General features: G+C 46.3%; 1 protein-coding gene across 10 annotated transcripts in view; it reads right to left on the bottom strand.

Annotated features, from left to right (window-relative positions):
* The window catches only part of CLOCK (clock circadian regulator), a 430837-nt gene that overhangs the window by 141060 nt on the left and 265793 nt on the right, over nt 1-23984 (bottom strand). For all 10 annotated transcript variants that reach the window (XM_029587462.1, XM_029587474.1, XM_029587432.1 and 7 more), the window contains 2 exons: nt 23800-23947; nt 11977-12052 (listed from right to left, as the gene is read on the bottom strand). In XM_029587462.1, coding sequence (XP_029443322.1) covers nt 11977-12052; nt 23800-23947 — 224 coding nt within the window. The remainder of the gene's footprint in view (nt 1-11976; nt 12053-23799; nt 23948-23984) is intronic.

Raw genomic sequence — 23984 nt, 5'->3', positions numbered from 1 at the left:
AAACATTAAATAGATCCCATGTGGGGAATACAAGCAAGATGATGGCATGAGCAGTCACATATTCAGCTGCTCTCCACTTACCTGTTTTTTTTGGCTTCCTTTTGTACTTTAGAATGCTCACAAAAGGAAGGGGAGAGTGAGGGTTTTCCCTTCTGAATCCTCACTCCCTGGGGAGCAGTGGACCATCACTAAATAAGCCATTTCTAACCCCAAACTGCGGAGCTGTTTTTGCCTGGGGAAATCACTCTCAGCCTGCCTGACATGCAGCCCCTGCCGCTTGCATTAGCCCAGACAAGCGTCAACAAAGTGGGGACATGCTCTGATGACTTCATCACTGCTTCCCGCTTGGAAGGTGTTGTCAGCATTTCGCTTGGAGAGGGGTTGACCTCTTCTCCACAACGGCCTTTTCAACTCCCCAGTGTAGAGGACAGTGCTGCTGTAAATGGTGTTTCAACTACTTGGGTTTTGCTGGACCCGAATCCGCTGGAGGCTGGTACCGTTGTGGAAGGTGAGCAGCTTGCTTCTTGGGTTCCCCCTTTGTTTGTTAAACCAACAGCAGTCACCCTAGATTCCCTTTGGAATTTGATCATGGACTTGTCTCAGTTCTTTAGTGCTTACTCCTCACAGGTTGAGACTGTCTCCCAGAAGTTGGTTAAATTTGCCCAGGATCAAAAAAAAAATCCTGCAGGTACATTTAGAGACTTTGCAGTCCCTGGGGAAAGAAGTTAAAGACATTAAAGCTGTGAATGCTACAATAATTCAGGAGCGCTTTCATCTCTCCAGGAGGATGGAAAGTTTGGATTTTAAACTTCCCCAAAGTAATGGGTTTGTCCCTATCATGTCCCTATCATGACATCTCCATTGAACCAACTGTCATGTCCATTGAACCAACTGCTTGGCCTCACGCTACTCTCAGTAACCCTCTTCAATGCGCAATCCTTAACTAAAAAGACACACATCCTCAATGATTACCTTATGGATACCAACCCAGACATCTGTGCCATCACAGAAACCTGGTTAAAAAACTCGGACACTGCCTTAACCAACCAACTACCTATCCAGACATATGACATCTTCACTTTCCATAGATTCAAAAAAAGAGGAGGCGGACTTCTTCTAGCCACTAAGAAAGAACTCAGATTGACCGCGCATACAATCAAGACTGAATCCAAATTAGAATTGGGTCTAGTCAAATCTAAACACCTTCAAATTCTGTTAGTCTACGCTCCCCCGGGAGTTCTAGAAACGGACCCCTCACCCCTTGTAGAATCCATTGTGAAACACCTTAATTCAGACCTGCCAACAATGATTATGGGGGATTTCAACCTCCATACAAATGCAACTCCTCGCTCTACCAACTGTGACGCCCTCCTCACCACCCTCGGCGCGATGGGATTCACTCAGACCATCAACAGCCCCACACATAAAGCTGGTCACACTCTGGATCAAATATTCATCAATTCTAATTTCACTTGCACAAGAGAACCTACTTGTACCCCAATCCCTTGGTCAGATCATTTCCTGATAGAATCTTCCTTTTCCACACACAAACAGACACACACCTCTCCACACACTTCCACCATTCAATTCAGGAAAGCATGTCCATCGGACATACTCAGCGATCAGCTTTCCAAAGAACTCTCCAACCTAGACCTAGCCAATCCTGACTCAGCCCTTTCCTCTTGGCAAAAGATTACAGAAGCAGTCGCAGACAAATGGTGCCCAATAATCTCCAAATCAATCAACCCAACAAAAAAGGGAAATCAACCCTGGTTCAGCATGGAACTGAAACAGATGAAACAGGACTTACGCCAGAAAGAAAATAGATGGCGCAAAACCCCTAACAAAACAACCCTTTCAACATACAAGGGATTTTTACATCACTACAGGACCGCCATTCTACAGAAAAAAAAGGAATTCTATGCAAACAAAATACACCATTTTCAGTATGATGCCCAGGCATTATTCGCTTACGTAACACAAATCACTAAATCGACCTCCCCACCTATCCCAGACGAACAAGCTCTTTCCAAGGCTAATGAACTCGCTTCATTCTTCCAACAGAAGATCTTAAATACCCTCGCCCTCCTGCCTACAAATACAACTCCCCTCAAGTCAGGCGAGAATTCCAACTCTCTAAATAGACCCAAATTTGACTGTTTCGATTCAATCTCCACTAAAGAGATAGAATCACTGCTAAAAAGACAGAAACCATCTAGCCATCCGGCTGATAATATTCCATCGAGACTCCTGCTTCTCATCCCAAAATCGATCTCAGGACCTCTGACCAGCATCATAAACAGCCTTCTAACCCATGGAAGCTACCCAGACAGTCTAAAAACCGCTTCACTCAAGCCCCTCCTCAAGAAACACAATTTAGACCCAAATGTACTAGCTAATTTCAGACCCATCTCCAACCTCCCATTCGTCGCTAAACTAACGGAGAAACTGGTAAACACCCAGCTTTCTGATTATCTGGAAGACCACAAGATCTTACACCCCTCGCAATATGGTTTTCGTAAATCACGCAACACTGAAACCCTCCTCATTTCACTAACAGACCATATTATTATGGGGTTAGGCAAAGGACAATCCTTTCTACTAGTCCTGTTAGACATCTCGGCGGCTTTCGACACCGTCAACCATACCATCCTATTGGATCGTCTAGCAGATATCGGCATCTCCGGATCTGCCCACAACTGGTTCAAGTCCTTCCTCAGCAATAGGACTTTCAAAGTCAAAATTAACAATAAAGAGTCACCCCTAACAAAATCAACTCTGGGTGTACCACAAGGATCCTCCTTATCCCCAACCCTCTTCAACATATACCTCCTCCCCCTCAGCCAACTGTTAACAGATCTCAATCTAATTCATTATCTGTACGCAGACGACGTGCAGATTCTAATCCCCATAACAGAATCAATCTCGAAAGCACTCACCCATTGGAATAACTGCCTTCTATCCATCACCAATCTACTCAACAGCTTAAACTTGGTCCTCAACGCCTCTAAGACAGAGCTTCTCCTCATCTCTTCAAACGATATCAATATCTCCACACCATCACCAAACAACTCTCTCATTACCTGTAAGCAGGTTAGAGATCTTGGGGTAATTTTAGACAATCGACTAAACCTAAAGAAAATGGTCAACACAACAACTAAAGACTGCTTCTACAGATTACAGGTTCTAAAACGACTTAAACCACTATTATTCTTCCATGACTTCAGGACAGTCCTCCAAGCACTACTGTTCGCCAAAATAGATTACTGCAGTGCCCTTCTCCTAGGACTCCCCAAATCCACTACCAAACCTCTGCAGATGATACAAAATGCGGCAGCGAGATTGTTGACCAGTACCAGCCGCGGTGAACACATCTCACCCATACTCAGGAACCTACATTGGTTACCAGTGAATTTCAGAATTCTTTATAAATCAATCACCTTAATCCACAAAACCATCCATCATCATCTTCAACTTGACCTGGAAATACCATTCAAACTCTACTCATCTAACAGACCAATTAGAGATATTCACAAAGGCACTCTGAATGTTCCCCCCACTAAAGCCACATGCCTCGCTACGACCAAAGACAGATCTTTTTCGATAGCAGGCCCATCGATCTGGAATAGCATCCCATCAAATCTCAGACTAGAGCCCTGCCTTTTAACATTCAGAAAAAGACTTAAAACTTGGCTCTTTCACCAAGCCTTCCCTGATCCACCAGACAATAACTAGTTGTCTTTCACCTCTACCCAGTCAGGCACTCTTTTTCACGAAAATTGGACTTGGAGACTTTCAGGTTAAAGCACTGTTTTAAGCTTTTAATTCATACGCTCTATGGTAACACCACTTATTTATTACCGGCCTTTCTTCCTTCCAGCTTGTTGTAAGCTTCCAAGTTCTCTTTCCCTGTTGATTGTAACTTAGACTTATTCCTGCCTATCGTTATCTCTCATTTACTTGAATTGTTACTCCAGTTATTCCCCTTGTTAAATTGTAAACCGATCCGATATAGTTATTTACTATGAAGGTCGGTATAAAAAAACTGTTAAATAAATAAATAAAAATAATGGGTGAATTGCCTCAGCTAACGCTAAGACACTGTTTCCTTGAAGTCTTGAAGATTCCAGCGGAGAAGATTCCTTCTTTTGATAAAGTTATGTTTCTTCCTTTCAAGACACGTTCTAATCAAGGAGCTCTTTCTCAACCTATTGTTGATTTTAGAAATTTATCCATCTATTTGGAGAATTCCAATGTTGAAGTGACTGAAAGGATTACAATGTTGGCTTCTTTTTCTCATGAGCAAGATGTTGCATTAGTAATGAAGTCTTAAACTTTGAACTTTAATGTTTCTTTTTTGGGGGGCTTTGCCAGAGCTTATTCTGACTTAGCCAAGATAATGCAAGACTGATGTAAAGGCTTTTTGTTATTACGTTCTGAGGTAATAGATTTAGGTGCAACGTTTCTTCTAAGATATAATTAAAAAATGTGTTGTTAAACTGGGTGCTAATACTTTTATCTTTTTTGATCCCAACCAGTTGAGGGCTTTTTTGAGCATTAGAGTGACAAATTCTGCTATCAATCCATAGTCACCTTAGGGGTAGATCAGATTATTATTATTAGGGGTGATTAATATCCAGGCCATCTGTTTGCATTAATATAGATTTATTTCTCCTTGGTTTCTGACTGACCCCTCCTTTGTTATTGATCATTTAGGGAGAGAAAGATTTATATATTAATGTGTAAATTGTTGTATAATTACCTATTTTTTTTGTCTCTCTTGCTATTACTATGCAAAATTTTGTTCTTTGTATGATTTAAAAATCTGAATAAAAAGAAAGCAAAATAAACAAACAAATCCATACTGGTTAATAGCAGTTTATGAACTTCTCCTCCAAGAACTTATTCAAACCTTTTTTAAACAAAGCTCAACTAGTTGCCTTAACCACATCCTCTGGCAATGAATTCCAGAGCTTAATTGTGCATTGAAGGAAAAAGAATTTTCTCTGATTTGTTTTAAATGTGCTGCTTGCTAATTTCATTGAGTGCCGCCTAGTCCTTGTATTATCCGAAAGAGTAAATAACTGTTTCACATTTACCCAATCAAGTCCTTTCATGATTTTATAGACCTCTATCATACACTCCCTCAGCCGTCTCTTCTCCAAGCTGAACAGCCCTATCCTTTTTAGCCTATCATCATAGAGGAGCCGTTCCATGCCCTTTATAATTTTGGTCGCTCTTCCCTATACTTTCTCCAGTGTAACTATTTCTTTTTTGAAATGCAGCGACCAGAACTGCACACAGTATTCAAGGTGTGGTCTAACCATTGAGCTGAGGGATTTTCCAGATGAAGGCTTTCTGGCTGAAATCAGCACATCCTCCACCTCCTTAGGAAGGAAGAGACTACTGCATATTTAACATCCAAATCATGAGGGTCAGTGAATGCTGGTTCAGGCAGCAGAACCTGCAATGTTCCTATGTGATGATAATTGAAGAAATTTAAGTGAATCAAGACTCTGGATAGACGAAAGAAGAAACCAGGTGTACAAGCATTTTGGGATATTGTTTGTTTACATAAAACATAGCCACCTGGGTGGGTGTCTGGATCAAGATTCTCTTATTTGAAACAGATAGGAGAAAGCTTTTAGTGCATAACGGATGGCTCATAGTTCCAGAAGGCTGATATAAGGCGAGTCTCCATGAGAGACCATGCTCCTAGATCCACCGGTATATACTTCCCACAATCTGGCAGAGGTGTCAGTGAACAGGCTCATTTGATGCACCAGGACTTGTATTATGTATGTTTTACATATGCTGCTTCAGGGATTGGCATAAGCAGGTTATAAATGAATAAATGAAATGAAATGAGAAACCCATCATCAAAATCCCCAGGTTCATCCACCACTGGAGGGACATTTGTATCTTGGTAGTTAGAAAGATCTGGTGGGACAAAGGCTAGAACACTTAATCCCACTGGAGGCCCTGCATGTTCAGATGATTCAGAGAAACCATGTGCACTGCCCACAACCATGTGACCTATCAGAACAAGTATTGACCTTGCTGGCATCCAGTCATGCAATAAAAGGGATCTCACCAGATTCATCAAAACTCTGGCTCTTTTGATAGGAAGTAATGCCTTTTCCTGAAGAAGTCGACCAGACTCCTATGAACTATAGCCTCTGAGTCAGAATCAAATTAGATTTCAAGAAATCAACCAGGAATCCTAGGGACTGAAGAAGCCGGATGGTTGTGTGGAAGGACTCAAGCACTCCCGGTGAGGAAGACTACCTCCAACCAATCATCTACTTATAAGAAACATGCAGGCTCACTATCAACAAAGCTATGCAGCTATGACTGCAATATATTTTAGTAAACATTCTTGAAGCGGCCAAGAAGCCAGAGAGAAGCACCTTATACTTATAGTGCACGGTTTTGATCGCAAAGCTGAGGAACTTTCAATGGGCAGGGTGAATGGGAATGTGGCACAAGCATCTTTCAGATCCAAAGCATGTCCTCAAGTCAGTCAGTAGGTGAAGTATAATGGCACAGACTGGTACTCCTCATGCCCATGAACTGTGAATGCTGCCTCCACAACATCTCTAGTACCTGCAAGTCTGATAGATGAAAGTAATTAGCCTGGCCCAATTCTATGCTGTTTACTTGGTTAAAAATAACAATAATGTGGGAGGGGGATCCAAGATGGCCGCTTGAAGTGAGGCCGGGTTGAAACTCGCTCCTCATACGCCTGAATTTTTTCTTGTTGCACAATGCCTCACACAAAAAGAAAAAAGAAAATTATTCCTTACCTGCTAATTTTCGTTCCTGTAATACCATGGATCATTCCAGACGGTGGGTTATGTTCCATGTCCAGCAGATGGAGTCAGAACACAAAATTCCCAGGGGAGGAACCATATAACCACGCCTCCCCTGTAACAGCTCTCAGTAACTAGACTAACAAAGCCCAAAAGAGAGAGACTAAAAACAGAGGGATCAAGTAATCAAAGAAGGAATTGAAATAACCACTGTCCAAATAAACAGCAACTAAATTCTGAACAGTGAACTTACGAACAGCAGTGCGTGAACAAAAAAGACGCGCAGTATTCGAAATACAGAGTAAAAGATTGTTAAGACAGGTAGGCAGGGATGTCCAACAAGCAAACCCCCAAACCAAGGGAGGGTGTCTGGAATGATCCATGGTATTACAGGAACGAAAATTAGCAGGTAAGGAATAATTTTCTTTTCCCTGTACATACCAGGATCATTCCAGATGGTGGGATGTACCAAAGCTTTCCCATCAGGGGTGGGCCGCAGACAGCCCTGCTCGTATTACCTTGTCTCCAAACTGACCGCCCGACGGAGCACCGACGTCTAGGCGATAATGTCTCGCAAAGGTATGGATCGACTTCCAGGTGGCCGCCCTACAAATCTCCTGAGTGGAGACGGAGGAGCTCTCCGCCCAAGATGTCGCCTGGGCTCGAAGAGAATGAGCCTTGACAACCAGCGGAGGGGACTTACCTACGCCAAGGTACGCCGCTATGATCGCTCCCTTCAACCACTGCGCTATAGATTGTTTGGAGGCCATGCAACCCTTCCGGGGTCCGGACCAGAGAATACAGATGATCGGAGAGCCGAAAATCATTAGTCACCTCCAGATAGCGTATCAGAGACTGCCGTACATCCAGTCTACGCAGGTCTCCAGACTCAGAAGAGGCAAAAGATGGTAATTCCACCGATTGGTTGAGGTGGAATGCTGAAACCACTTTAGGGAGAAAAGAAGGAACCGTCCTCAGCGAAACCCCTTCAGGCGTGAAACGAAGGTATGGTTCACGACAGGATAGGGCCTGCAGCTCGGAAATATGCCTTGCTGAACTGATTGCCACGAGAAAAATGGTCTTGAGAGTGACGTCCTTGATGGTAGCCGAGCTTAGAGGTTCGAATGGCGAACCACAAAGGACTCGGTGCACCAGATTCAGATTCCACGACGAACAAGGTGGGCGAATCGGAGGCTTCAAGTGTTTCACTCCTTTAAGGAAACGGGAGACGTCTGGATGCGAGGACAGAAACTCCTTAATTCCACTGCGAAGAAAAGCCCCCAAGGCCGCCACCTGAACCCGAAGAGAATTGTAAGCAAGACCCAAATCTGCCTGCAAGAAGGAAAGGACTTGTGGCACTGAGGCCTGCATGGGAAGAATGTCATTCGCTCCACACCAATCCTCAAAGACCTTCCAGACTTGAACATAGGTAACAGAGGTGGACATCTTACGTGCTTTTCAGTAGAGTTGAAATAACCGGCTCCGGATAACCGCGCCTCCTCAACTGACGCCTCTCAAAAGCCAGGCCGCAAGACAGAAGCGATCTGCCTCCTTGAAAAATATTGGTCCCTGGCGTAGAAGACGTGGCAGCTGACCGAGACGAAGGGGACCCTCCACCGTCAAATTGTGCAGATCCGCGAACCACGGTCGTCGGGGCCACTCTGGCGCCACAAGGATCACCGGCCCTTGGTGTGCCTCTATCCTGCGGATGACCTTGCCCACGAGGGGCCACGGTGGGAAAACATATAGGAGACAGTGGCGCGGCCAGGGCAGGACCAGCGTGTCCACGCCCTCGGCGCCGCGCTCCCGCCTGCGGCTGAAGAAGCGGGCGGCCTTTGCATTTCCGGCGGTTGCCATTAGGTCTACGTGCGGTGTCCCCCACGCCGTACTATTATCAGCATCGCCTGCTGCGAGAGCTCCCACTCTCCGGGATCCAAGTTTTGTCGGCTGAGAAAGTCCGCCTGTACGTTGTCCACTCCCGCTATATGCGAGGCCCACTCCATCAATTTGTCGGTTTCCAGAGAGACCAACCGACTTCTCGTGCCTCCCTGGCGATTGATGTATGCTACTGTAGTCGCATTATCCGATAGCACCCTGACTGCTTGATGGCGTACTATGGGGAAGAAACCCTGTAATGCCAGACGGACCGCCCTGGTCTCCAAGCGGTTGATGGGCCACTTCGACTGTTCCTCCGTCCATCAACCCTGGATTGAGCTGTCCCGACAGACCGCTCCCCAGCCTGTGAGGCTGGCGTCCGTGGTGATAATCACCCAATCCGGGTCCTCCAGCAACACCCCCTGAGCTAGGTGCCATGGTTCCAGCCACCAATGGAGACTGATGAAGGTTCCTCTCGGAATCGGAAGGATTGCCTGGAAATCTCTCGACACCAGCTGCCACCGGGAGAGTAGGGATCTCTGCAGAGGCCGCAGATGCGCAAATGCCCAAGGAACCAGATCGATGGTCGAGGCCATGGTCCCCAGTACCTGCAGGTAGTCCCAGGCAGTGGGCGTCTCGAGCGCCATAAATCCTTGAATCTGCTGACGCAGAGAATGAGCTCTGTCCGGATGCAGAAAAACCCAGGCATTCTTGGTGTCGAAGTGAGCGCCCAGAAAATCCAACGACTGGAACGGGACCAGGCTGCTCTTGGTGAAGTTGACAATCCATCCCAGAGATTGGAGTTGCACCACTCTGTCGACTGCGAGGATACACTGCGCTCGTGACTTTGCAAGGATGAGCCAATCGTCTAGGTAAGGATGCACAAGGATGCCTTCCTTGCGCAAGGTTGCCGCCACTACCACCATGATCTTCGTGAAAATCCGTGGAGCTGTGGCCAGACCAAAGGGAAGAGCGCGAAATTGGAAGTGTTGACCCAAAATTTTGAAGCGTAGGTAACGCTGATGAGCTTGACAAATTGGTATGCGGAGATACGCCTCCGTGAGATCCAACGAAGCCAAGAATTCTCCTGGATGAACTGCCGCTAACACTGAACGGAGTGTCTCCATGCGGAAACGAGGGACTCTGAGGGACCGGTTGACCTGCTTGAGGTCCAGGATAGGACGAAAAGTACCTTCCTTCTTGGGAACCACAAAGTAGATTGAATAATGCCCCCGGCCCAGTTCGGCAGCTGGCACCGGCACTATGGCCCCCAATTGAAGGAGACGATCGAGTGTCTGCCGCACGGCTCCCTGTTTGATTAAGGACCCGCAAGGGGAAAACAGGAACCGGTCCCGAGGAGCGCAAACAAAATCCAAAGCGTAACCGCGTCTTAGAATATCCAGAACCCATTGATCCGACGTGATTTGGACCCACTCTTCGTAGAAGAGAGCAAGGCGACCCCCCAGTCGAGGGACCACCTCGCGGGTCCGTCTGGCATCATTGGGTAGATTTAGCGGATGTACCAGCACCCTGCGCTTCCTTACCCTGGCGGCGCCCACAAAAGGGCCGGTTCCAGGAGTGCGAACGAGAAGAGGGAGCCCGAGGTGGCTGTTGCCTCTGAGGACGCGCTCTCCGCTGGTTACGATAACGGTTTCTGGAGTAATTATATGATCTGGTTGGTTAGTGACATGCTGGGCATGCCCAGTAGGGGCCAGTCAAAGTTCTGGAAACTTTGACAGAAGTTTTCCGTGATTGGCCTCCATCCTGATGATGTCACCCATATGTGAGGACTACCATCCTGCTTGTCCTGTGAGAAAACACAATCTGAACTGATTCAAGGAGAACAAGTTACTCTTAGAAAATTTGAAAATATTGAAAATGTGATGAAATATAAAAATTTGAGAGTTCTAATCTTCCCCCATAAAAAATTCAAAAAATTCAAAAAATACATGATAGAAATATGATCTATTCCTCAAGAGGCTATTCCACCTATAGCAAAATTATATTTTTTGAATGTTAAAAAGAAAGAAGGGGAAGTTCAACAAGAAACAGCAGTAATGCTGCTAACTGAATCTCTTAATCTAACGAATTTAATAGAGCAATCTATAGAAGAGCAAGTTGACTACTGAGGAACTTTGTTGGTAATGTTTGTTTTTCCCTCTGACAGAGACACTGTGTTGAGACTTTTTCTTAGAACAGAGATAACCTATTTTTTGTGCCAAAACTCTGGATTTATCCAGACATTACTAAGACCACCCAATTGCGTAGAAAAAAATTTCTAGCTATGTGCCAAGAAGCGAGAAATCTTGGCGCTATGATTATGATTCGATATCCTAGTAAATGTGTGGTTACATTTAACAATAATAGATATGTGTTCTTTGACCCAGTGCAACTATGCTCTTTTCTTAATTCTCATTCCTGAAAAATAATTGTTAGTGCTAACCGCCGAGTCATAGTATGTGTGTATTAGTGCTGATACTCACTCATTGTTATAACTAAAAAATGTTTCCTAGTTTTGCTCCAATTGTAACCTTGGATCACCTGTAATTCCTTTAACGGGTCTCTGTATTTGTTTGAAATTTGTGCTTGAAAATGTGATAGTATTGTATACTGATATGGATATTTTCCTGAATAATGTATGGATATATACAATATAAATTTTGATTTGCTTTGTTTGACTCATCACAGATAAGCTATTGCTGTCTAGTATTGTAAAATTTGCATAAATAAAATATAATACAAAAAAACCAATAATGTGAAAACTGTTCTTTAAAAAAACAGTTTACAAAATAAAAGAACATTGGTATATGTCAGTAAAAATAAATTGCACATCATTTGCACATTTATAGTATAAGCCAAGTGTGGAGAATTATATAAAGAGCTAGGTATCAGCCAAAAACTTTAGTACCCAAAGATAATGTTTTTTTTTTTTTATACAATTTTCTACTGGATGCTTAAAAAATACACAAAAAAACTTTATAGAGTATCTTGTAGCTTATTTTGCTTTTTTTGGAGGTGGGGAGGCTTTCCCATCTCTGATTTTCTTTACTTTGTTCTCCCAGCCTCCTCTTTATTTTATAACCCTCCATCCTCTTCCTTCTTTCCCGCACCCAATTTTATCCTCCCCCCCGCCAAAAAAAGTCTCCTCCCTTCTGTAACCAGCATGCCCTCTCTCTCTGGGCTATGCTTAGCAATCACAATGAATGAAATTGTGGGCGCCAAGGCAGCCAGAATATTTGAAACGTACGCAGAAAAGAAATTATGAAACAGAAGATGTTATACTGCTCACTTTATCTGCCGTTATCTCTGGAGGAGAATCTTCAATGCCCAGCTCTCGCCTTCGCTTTGCTCGAACTTCTGCATAACTATAAAAAAACAAAATTTAAGATATTTATTTAAACACAGAAATAGCAATGAATACCCTGAACCCTGACTGGCTATGATTTCAAATCAATGTTTTACAATTATGACATCAAAATACAGTCACAAACAAAAAAAAAATTCAAGTTCATTTTTAAAAAGTTACTATATCTAATACTGTATTTTAGATCGAGGTCGCATATGGACCTTCAAGTTGAAATCCTTCTCCCCCCCACTCAGTTCTATAATGTAATTTGTAATCTATCATATCAGTGATGATTGTTTTATGTTAATTTTTATGAATGTAGTTTGTAACCCATCCCAAATAGTAGATGGGCAGGAAATACATACTCTAAAATAAATAAATAATGTTGGTCTAGACACATGTAAACTAATATAATAACCACTGTAAAGCTATTTCTTATTTATTTATTATTTTTATATATCGACATTCGATCTGCGATATCACATCGGTTTACATTCAGGTACTGTAGGTATTTCTCTATCCCCAGAGGGCTTACAATCTAAGTTTTGTACCTGAGGCAATGCAGGGTAAAGTGACTTGCCCAAGGTCACAAGGAGCGACAGCGGGACTCGAACCCTGGTTTCGGGTCTTCTTCCAGGGCTTCGACACCTGGCTATTCTTTAACATTCACCCAAAAGCCTTCCAAAGAGTTGCAACAGGATGTTGGAGCCGCATATGGTAAAGAAGGGATTTGTTGCACCTTCCCCAGCTATAGGCTAGGCCCTGTAATACTGATTAGTAGTTAAGAATATTGTTCAGATGTAATTTCCTCTCTTTTTCCACTTGTTATTATGTAAACCGATGTGATGTGAAAACAAATGTCGGTATATAAGAGCAAATAAATAAATATTATCAGATTTATTTACCTGCCTTGGAGATGGATTGGAATTTTATCTAATTCCCACATTCCTCTCATCTTTATAACCTGTTCTTTTCTCATCATATCCATTGTTAAAGGTATTTTTGGTCAGAAACAGGATGCATTTTAAAGACTAATATCTTCTCTTTCAAGATTTTATAATAAGATGCCCTGAACTCAGGAAGATCTCAGAAACTGAATGCTGAACAGGAAGCAGTAGTTGGTCAGACACTTCACAGCTATACACTACTATAGTGTAAAATGGTGTGGCAGTTAACAGAAAAAATTGACATCTTAGTACTGTAACCAGATGGGGAGGGCCAGGAGCAGAAACATTTTTTAAAAACATAGGCAACAACCAAAATTCTTATCAGCAGAAGGGGTAGGGATAGAAAAAGCAGAGTTGCTTACCTGTAACAGGTGTTCTCCCAGGACAGTAGGATGCTAGTCCTTACATATGGATGACATCATCAGATGGAGCCCTGTCACAGAACACTTTTGTCAAAGTTTCTAGAACTTTGACTGGCACACTGAGCCTACCTAGCATGCCACTAACCCTGCAACAGGCAGGGGTCCCCCTTTAGTCTCATTTGTAGCAGAAGTATGAGCGAAAAATAAAATAATAAAACGTAAGCGAACCCACCTCCGCGGGGTGGCGGGCGGGTTTCGTGAGGACTAGCATCCTGCTATCCTGGGAGAACACCTGTTACAGGTAAGCAACTCTGCTTTCTCCCAGGACAAGCAGGATGGTAGTCCTCACATATGGGTGAATAGCAAGCTACAGGCTGAGTCAGAAGTATGAGGCCAAGTAGCACCGAACATGTGCAACAGGCACAACAACTGGGGTGCTGTTGGCAAGGATGAGGCAGCCTGAAATTCACAGCGGGTCGAGGTAGGATGAGTTGGATTCCTACACTGGTGAGTGTGCCTTCACTCGTCCCTGTAGTGGAAGGCCTGCTTGCTGGTAACAGAATGCGATGCAGTCTGCCAACCAGTTTGACAGTGTTTGCTTGCCCACCGCATTCCCAAGTTTGTTCTTATGAAAAGAGACAAAGAGTTGGGTGGACTTCCTGTGGGCTGTAGTGCGGTCTAAGTAAAACGCAAGAGCACGCTTACAGTCCAAGGTGTAGAGAGCTCGCTCACCTGGGTGAGCGTGAGGTCTTGGAAAGAAAGTGGGCAAGACTATGGACTGATTTAAATGGAAATCAGTTACCACCTTAGGAAGGAATTTAGGGTGAATGCGGAGAATCACCCAGTCATGTAGGGTGAGTAGGTCACAAGGGCCTGTAACTCACTCACCTTGGTGGTAAGCAGAGATGGCACTGTGCACTCAGATAGATGATGTCTGGAGACCAGATTCCGAGAGGTACAAGAGATAATCCAACAGACTCAATGTGGGGCAAGAAAAAGGATCCAAGCCCTTTTGTGTGCACCACAAGGTAAATCTTTTCCATTTAGAGTAGTAGGATTTCCGTGTGGAAGGCTTCCGTGAAGCTACTAGGCCTTGAGATATGTCACTTGAAAGGTTGAGTGGTTGTAGTATCAGCCTTTCAATATCCAGGCCGTCAAGGAGAGAGGGCCTGGAGATTCGGGTGGCATAACTTGCCGTGATTCTGTGTTATGAGGTTGGGCAACATGCCCTGGCGAATGGGATCCTGGACAGAAAGGTCATGAAGTATGGGAAACCAAATGTGATGCGGCCAGCATGGGGCTACGAGAATCCTGTTATAGCTTCACAAGAGTCTTGCTTATTAGTGGAATCAGAGGATACGCATAAAGTAGGTCTTTGTTCCAGGGACGGGTAAAGGCATCCCTGGCTGATGCATGTTGTCCCTGCGCAGGGAGCAGAAGCTTTCCACTTTGTGGTTCTGACTGGACGCAAAGAGGTCAATTGTCGGATGACCCCACCGATGGAAGATTCTGCTCCCAACCAAGGGATCCAGAGACCATTCGTGGGACTGGAAACGTCAGCTGAGGCGGTCCACCAGTACATTCTGTGAGCCTGCTAGATAAGTGGCTCGCAGAAGAATGGAATGCGACAGGACCCAGGCCCAAATCTGTGCTGCCTCCTGGCAAAGCAGATAAGAGCCCATGCCCCCATGTTTGTTCAGATACCACATTGCAACTTGGTTGTCTGTTTGAATCAGGACAACTTTGTTGGAGAGGTAATCCTGAAATGCATAAAGGGCGTACCGCATCGCTCAAAGCTCCAGAAAGTTGATTTGATGGGTTGTTTCGGCTTTTGTCCAAGTCCCTTGAGTTTGAAGGCCTTGGACGTGGGCTCCGCAACCTAGGTTGGAGGCGTCCGTAGTTAAGGTCATCTGAGGAGCCGGTTGCTGGAAAGGAAGACCCACTTGTAAGTTGGCTGTTTGTGTCCACCAGGTAAGGGACAGACGAAGCTGGCTGGTTATGTGTACCATGGAAGATAGCGGCTGAGTAGCTTGTCGCCACTGGGATTTCAGAGTCCATTGGGTCACTCTCATGGCAAGGCGTGCCATAGTGGTGACATGGACAGTTGATGCCATGTGGCCGAGCAAGCTGAGTAGCTGGCCAGCTGAGGCTCTTTTTTGACGGGGATAAAGCTGGCAAGGCTGGACAGCGTAATCCCACGTTCATTGGGTAAGAATGCTCTGGACAGTGTCGTGTCTAGGTCTGCTACTATAAAGGAGAGATGAGAAGGTGTGAATTGGGATTTGGGGTAATTTATTAAAAATTCCAATGAGTTTAGAAGCCTTATGGTGAGACCGAGAGAGTCGAGGGCTCCTTGTTTGTTTGGCTTTTTATGAGCCAGTTGTCCAGGTATGGAAACACGCATACGCCTCTGCTGTGTAGGTCTGAGACCGTAAAGACTCGAGGCACTGAGGCTAGGGCAAATGGTAGTACCTTGTATTCATAGTGACTGCGGCCCACCACAAATCGCAGATATTTGCGATTAAGAGGGGAGATCGCAATATGGGCATATGCGTCTTGAAGGTACAGAGAGCAGAGCCAATCCCCTTGTTGAAGTAGAGGAAGCATGGTGCCCAGGGATACCACCCTGAACGTTTCCTTGCGAAGAAATATAGTCAAGGCACGGAGGCCGCCGGTCTTTTTTGAATAAGGAAATATCTGGAGTAAAACCTTTTCCCTGCTGATTCGGTGGAACCAGTTCCACAGCTCTGACCGACAGAAGGCTTGAGAGCTCTGACTCGAGTTTTCCTGTGTGGTCATCCCAACTCCAGGATGGATTGCGTGGGAAGTCCAGGGATATTTTTGAAAAATTAGATGGTAACCATGGGTTACGATGGACAGTACCCACTGGTCCGTGGTGATTGGATGCCAATTTGTTGCAAAGTGGCACAGGCGGCTCCCCAATGGATTATGGCTGCTGCTCTCTGGAAGAGAGTCAAAATCCAGACGCGGGGCCAGCTTGCGGAGCTGGCTGTGGTCTAGATGTTCTAGTTTGGCGTGCATATCCCCTCTGAGGTGCCCGAGCCAGTCGTGTACAGGATGCAGGAGGGTAATATCTGCGTGGCCTATAGACTTGTTTCTTGGGTTCTCTACGCGTGGCCCTGCGGGCTACGGAGGGAACATCTGAGGAGACAATTGACAACTGGCACAGGATCTCATGATGGTCCTTTAACTGGGCCACTGCATTCTGGATCTTATCCCTGAACAGGTTGTCTCTGGTAGAGGGTAGATCTGCCAGTTTGTCCTGCACTTCCAGGTTTAGGTCTGAGACCTTAAACCAGGCACAGCTTCTAGCACTGATGCCCGCTGCCAAGACTCTGGATGCTGTTTCAAAAGAATCTTAGTGAGCTCTGACTTCGTGTTTACCTGCTTCCATTCCTTTTTGTAGGATGGAGGACAAGGCTTCTTGTTGCTGTGGTAGTGTCTCCGCAATCTCTTGGACTTGTTTCCAGAGATTTCTATTATATTGGGTCATGTAAAGTTGATATGCTGCAATTCGCGATATCAACATGGAAAATCCTTCGTCCCAATGCATCCAATGCTTTCTGTTCTTTACCAGGAGGGGCAGAAGAATGTGGACGCGATCGTTTAGCCTTATTCTGAGCTGATTCCACAACTACAGAGTGGTGGGGCAGCTGACTCTTTTGAAAACCTGGGGCTTGTTGAACCAGGTAGGTAGCATCTGTCTTTTTATTGACTGGGGGCACGTACCTGGATGTTCCCACAGGCGGTGCATGAGGTCCAACAGAACTTCATGTACCAGTATTTCCATTATTCTTTTGGAGCATCTACAAATTGTAAGACCTCCAACATTTTATGGCGAGCATCTTCCTCCGTGACCAGTGTAAAAGGTATAGTCTCAGACATCTCTTTGACAAAACTGGCAAAGGAGAGGTCTTCTGGAGGAGATCATCACCTTTCCTCCGGCGGTGAAGGCTCAGAGTAGGTCCTCGGATGTCCATGATGAATCAACTGAGGATGCATCGCCCCCATGGATTACAGGGACTTTCGCCTTCTCCCGGTGGATCTCCCGATGGAGGAAGCATGCCAAAGCCGAGAGGGCGGGAAGGCATCGATGGATGCGACCTTGGCATCAATGGAATCGGCGCTAGCATCAGGGCAGATGAGGTGCGCTTGGGTACCGGTAGCTCCGATGGCCCTGGCATGGGCTCCGGCATCGATGGTTCCCATGGAGGGATGTGGCCGAGAATTGATCCTTCCTACTCCGAGGAATCCAGTACTGGAATCGGGACTTCCGGAGGCCTCGATGGATGACTCGATGCCAGCGTGTCCGTTGGCAGAGGAGTTGATAAGGCACTGATGGGCATATCGAGGCGCTCGAGGAGCAGTGCCACCATTGAGGGAGCCGGTTCCGGGGCCAGTGGCGATTGGAAGCCTCGTAAGGCTTTAAACACTGCCTCTTGGACCATGCGGGCCAATTCCTCGCGGGAAGCCAGCATGCGTGGCACGGCGATCGGGGTAGGAGGCAGGCTAGGCGTCACCGGAACCTCCACGGGGCCCGTGGAGGCTTGGTGCCCAGCAGCGGTATCTGTGGGGAACACCTAGGGGTCCCGGGTCCAGAGAAGTATGGGGGTTCCTTTCCCCGGACCCTCTTCGCAGGCAGCTCGATGGAAGTCGATGCCGCTGCGGTATCGGTGCCGGCACCGGTCGGGGATGCCTGTCGGTGCTGGTGTTTCCCTTGGTGCTCGGTCCAGTCTTTCCCTGGCACAGAGGTCAATGGATCCTCCACAGTTGGTGGTGCTTGAACTGGCATCGATGAAGCAGTCTGTTCTGAAGCAAACAACTGCTCCATTTTGTCCAGGCGAGCGTGACAGCTTTTGGGGGTCATTTGTGCACAACCAGGGCATCGATGAACATCGTGCGAGAGACCTAAGCACAAAACACATACTTCATGCGGGTCTGTTATGGACATGGTCCTCGGACACTTGGGACATTTTCTAAACCTGGTCGCCATGTTAAAATTTGGCAGGCTCGCGGTCAGTGACCATCGGGCACCGAAGCGGTAAGCCACCGGGAACTGACCGCAAATACAGCAGAGTTGCTTACCTTAACAGGTGTTCTCTCAGGACAGCAGGATATAGTCCTCACATATGGGTGACGTCATCAGGTGGAGCCCTATTACGGAACACTTTTGTCAAAATTTCTAGAAACTCTGACTGGCAAACTGAGCATGCCCAGCATGAAATGATCCCTGTGTCCACAGGGGTCTCCCTTCAGTATCATTTGGAGCAAAAAGGGCGAGCGAAAAAATAAAATAATAAACGTAAGTGGACCCAACTCCGCGGGGTGGCGGGTGGGTTTCGTGAGGACCTCATCCTGCTGTCCTGGGAGAACACCTGTTACAGGTAAGCAACTCTGCTTTTTCCCAGGACAAGCAGGATGGTAGTCCTCACATATGGGTGATTAGCAAGCTACAGGCTGACTCATATTACAACTGGCCAATAGCAGACAACTTGTGCAGCAGGCCCAATAATTGGGGTGCTATTGGCAATGATGAGGCAGCCTGAAATCACAGCAGGTGGTTGTGGAAGGAGTTGGGGATTATACTGGAACAAAGTTTTGCAAGACAGATTGGCCAAAGGCAGAGTCTTGACTGATTTCCTTATCTAAGCAGTAGAGGGCTGCGAATGTGTGAAAAGAGCTCCATGTCGCAGCCTAGCAGATGTCGGCAATTGGTACTTAACGATAGTGTGCTACCAATGTTGCCATGGCCCTTACAAACTGTGCCTGCACTCACCCCTGGAGAGGAAGGCCTGCTTCCTCATAGCATAGTTGGAGAGAGTTTGTTTGCCCACTAGAACCTACAGCTTATCTTTGTCAAAGAAGCAAAGAGTTGGGTGGATTTCCTATGCAGTGCAGTGCGGTTTAGATAGAATGCAAGTGCACGCTTATAGTCCAAGGTGTGCAAAACCCTTTTGCCCTGGTGAGAATGAGGCCTTGGGAAAGAGTGGGCAGACTATAGACTGAGTAAGGTGAGAGGCTGTGTCCACTTTTATAAGAAATTTAGGGTGAAGACGGAGGACCACTTGGTCACGGAGGAACCTAGTGTTGGATGAGTATGCAACAAGGGCTTGTAATTCACTGACCCTTTTAGAAGTGATGGATATGAGGAAAATAATTTTCCATGTTAGAATTTTAACGTTATAGGAATGCAAAGGTTCGAACAGGGAATGCATGAGCCTTGTAAGCACTACATTTAGGCCCCATTCCGTAACCGGTGATTGTAGAGGAGGTGTAAGTCGTAGAAAACCCATGATAAGCAGACTCATAAGGGGTTGAGACATTAACAGGGCATCCCCTACTCCCTGGTTGTACGCTGAGATGGAACTGAGGCGCATATAGGAGGCCTTTTTTGCAGGGGTGAGCAAAGGTGTCCATGGCTAAAGCATTTTGAAGCCTGTGTCGGGAGCAGAATCTGTCCACTCTGTGGTTCGATTCAGACGCAAGAGGGTCGATAGTTGGTTGACCTCAGCGCTAGAAGATTTTACTCGCTACACATGGTTTCAGAGACCACTTGTGGGGATGGAGACATTGATTAAGATGGTCTGTTAGTATGTTCGGTATGCCTGTTAGATAAGTGGCCCAGAGATGCATGGAGTGTGCAAGGGCCCAGGCCCAGAACTGCGCAGCTTCCTGGCAGAGCAGATAAGAGCCTGTGCGTCCCTGTTTGTTCGAGTACCACATTGCCACTATGTTGTCTGTCTGTATCCAAACGTTTTGTGTTAGAGGCAGTGTTTGAAGGCATAAAGGGCATAACGCATGGCTCGAAGTTCCAGGAAGTTGAATTGAGACTTTTCATGGAGCGGCATCGATGCATTTTGGGTTTGGAGGGTGTTGATATGAGCTCTCCAACCCAAATTGGATGCGATCGTGACCAAGATCATCTGAGGATTTGGTTACTGGATCGGTGATATGGATCAGGGATGAAAGTGGTTGAACGGCTTAGAGCCACTGAAATCTTAATATCCACGGAGTTTTTCTCTTGGCTAGCCTGGCCATAGGAGTGACGTGGATCATGGAAACTATGTGGCCCAGCAATGGAAGAATTGATGGGCTGAGGTTATGTTGCATGCGCGCAGAGATGTGGACAATTTGATAGGATGTCTGCGCGGTTGTTGGGCAGGAAGGCCTTTGCGACTGTAGTGCCCAGATCTGTTCCATATGGGATTTATGGTAGTTGATCAGAATTCCCAGCCAAATGTAGTAGATTTATAGCGAGTCTTAGAGAATTTAGAGCTCCTTGTTTGGATGGACTCCTTATTGGGCAGTCGCCCAGGTAAGGAAACGCGTGAATACTGTTGTTCTTTGTAGATGAGCGACAGTCACTGCTAGGCATTTGGTGAAGTACACAAGTTGTCGAAGCTAGTTCGAATGGCAGAACTTGCTATTGAAAGCGTTGACTCACTATGAAGCTTATAGAAAGTCCAGAGAATAGAGGCAACCCCCTTGTTGTAGTAAGGAAAGCATGGTGCCGAGAGACACTATTTTGAACTTTTCTTTCTGAAGAAATTTGTTGAGATTTCTGAGGTCCAGGATGGGCAGAGGTCACCTGTTTTCTTTGAAAGTAGGAAATAGCGGGATTAAAATCCTCTGCCTTGTTGCGACCGGGGAATGGTATCCCGAGCCCTGGTCCTCAGTGGGATGGACCGTTCTGTTCTCTGGCAAGGTCGAAAAATCCAGGAGCCTGCCCAACTGGCGTAGCTGGTGTGATCTGGATATCAGTTGGTATCACGCAGGAGCGGTAAAAGGTCCTTCTAGCATCCCTCTTTGCTATGCAAGAAACATAGAGAGCTGTTGCAGGGTCTCGCAGTGGTCTTGCAATTGAGCCACTGTCTGCTGGACCTTGTGCACGAAGAGATTATCTGCAGCGTATGGCAGATCAGCTAGTTTATCTTGAACTTCGGGCCATAAATCAGGGGCCATAATCCAGATTCACCATCTAGTACTGAGTCCTGTTGCTGCCAATGGGAGGACGTTTTGAAGCAATCACATGTTGCTCGAATTTCATGTGGATGGCAGAGAGGTTCCCTTGGTGTTGTGTCAAATATAGCTGGTAAATAGCAATACGTGACACCAATATAGTTCTTGGAAGAAGTTACGACAGAAACCCTTCTGAAAACGTCTGGTCCTTTTTAGTGACCAGGTCAAAAGGGATGGTTTCAGACATCCTTTACTTAGGTCTTGATGGGATCGGTGCCGAAGCGGGATTAGAGTGCCCATCGCCGTTCGAGGATGCCGGGATAGGTATAGGGGTCCGTGAAGGCTCAGAAGGATGAGTCGGCGTCGATGACTTAGGCTGTCGTTGGTAGGTGCCACAACGAGGCGGTGCCACAACGGTGCGAATATTGATGGCTCCGGTTTTAGTAGATTCCGGAAGGCATCGAGTACAGCCTGATGGATGAGGTCGTCCAGCTCCTCCCTGGAAATTGGTATAGGTAGCGCAGCTACAGGGGGAGACAGGCTAGGCATTACTGGCACTTCCACATGAATCTGTGGTGGCTCAGTACCCGACACCGGTGTCGGTGGGGAACGCCTCGGGTGCAGAGGAGCATGGAGACTCTTGTACCTGGGCCCGCTTTGCAACTGGCTCAATGGACATTGATGCCGGTGCGGTATCAGTGCCTGCACCGAATGCGGAACCACGTTGGTGCCGGCTACGATGTTTCCTTCGGTGATCGGCCAGGTCATTCTCCAGCCCCGAGGAAACTGCCACCGATGTCCAGAATGGTATCAGCGATGGACTGTTACCGTGGCAGTAACGATGTTTCCCTCGGTGCTCAGCCCGGTCATTCTCCAGCACCAAGGAAGATGCCACCAATGTCATGGATGGCGTCGGTGACAGACGGTCACCGTGCCGCTTAGGATGATTCCCACGGTACTCGGCCTGGTCATTCTCCAGCACCGAGGAAGATGCCCTTGCTGTCTCGGATGGCATTGGTGATGGACAGTCACCATGCCTCCACTGCTCCTGGCATCGTTTCTCACCCAAGGATTGCACGGGGCTCTGGTTGAGAACCTGAAGTATGGAGCATTTTCTTTAGTCGAGGGCATTGATGGAGGTGTCAATGGCGGCTTTGATAGTATCGATGAAGGCATCGACCGATGGCCTCGAGGGGATATCGATGGCGGCATCGACGGGGGCATTGACAGCTGCTGCAACAGGAACCATGGACGCCCCAATCCCTCTAGCCCCGATGGACCTGGTGGAAGTTCGCAGCAAGGACACTCGTGGGCATCATGGGGCGGACCGAGGGTGATAGACATAGGGAGAAAGAGGGCCGCAATTCGGTTGGTAACCCGGGGGAACCGATAGTGAGGTGACAGGAACCGACTGGAGAATAGGGCATAGTACTCACCAAGCGTCGATGAAATGTACGCAAAGGGAGAGCAATGTAGGGAAATTATTTGTGAAGTAAAACTTCAAGTGTTTTCGTGAGGAAAAGGTTGTGAGAAAAATCTCACAGAGCTCCTAAACGCGAGGCAAACTGCAGCGTGAAAATAAAGAGACTGAAGGGAGACCCCTGTGGACACAGGGATCATGGCATGCTGGGCATGCTCAGAGTGCCAGTCAAAGTTTCTAGAAACTTTGACAAAAGTGTTCTGTAATAGGGCTCCGTCTGATGATATCACCCATATGTGAGGACTACCATCCTGCTTGTCTTGGGAGAACGGAAAAAACACAGAGCGTCGGAGGGAACAGAGTGCGGTGGGGGACCCCGCTGAGGGATTTTTTGAGAAGATAAACTTCAAATAGTTCCGTGAGGAAAGTTGTGAGAAATTTCTCACAGAGCTCCTAAACCGCAAGGCAACTGCTGCGTGGAAAAAAAAAAAGAGACTGAAGGAGGACCCTAGCTGACCGCAAGGTTAGTAGCATGCTGGGCATGTTCAGTGTGCCAGTCAAAGTTCTAGAAACTTTGACAAAAGTGTTCCATCAGGGCTCCATCTGATGATGTCACCCATATGTGAGGACTACTATCCTGCTTGTCCTGGGAGAATCATCTTTGTCTATTATTTTTTATTTTTAATCTAATTGTGTACTAATTTATGAACTCCCCTTCAGCCTTCTTCCCCTTCTTCTGCAGCTTGGCCACAGCAGCTATTGCCCCTCTTGCTGACCCTGTCCTGCTGTTGCTTGTACCTGGCCTGCAGCTGCTCCTTTGCTTTCCAGCAGGTACCTGATTTTAGGCACCCAGACTTTTTCTGCTCTGACAAATTTATTGGAGGTGGTAGAATATTAAGACATACATTTCAGTGCTTCTGCTCCACGTACATTTATTGTGTACACCAAAGTTTTATTTTAAAACCCCCTTTGGTATCAGAACTGTGGTTAGGGGATTGCTTATCTACACCATTTGAAGAACAGATTTCAGTTAGGGAAATATTTGTTGAGGTGTTACCTTACTACAGTGTGCGCACAAACAATGAACTCCGGCCTGGAATTCCACTGGTGGTAAGTGATATAGTAATGAGTCTGAAGCCATATCCACTGCTGTCCTTTTGTTAGGAACCGATAATAACATGATTTGCCTTTTCCATACTGCATTACTACAAAAAAGTTAAAAATAAAAACTATTGCTTTATA

Source organism: Rhinatrema bivittatum, chromosome 1 (genome assembly GCF_901001135.1).
Source record: "Rhinatrema bivittatum chromosome 1, aRhiBiv1.1, whole genome shotgun sequence".
NCBI lineage: Eukaryota > Metazoa > Chordata > Amphibia > Gymnophiona > Rhinatrematidae > Rhinatrema > Rhinatrema bivittatum.
This window is presented reverse-complemented; position numbering and strand designations above follow the sequence as displayed.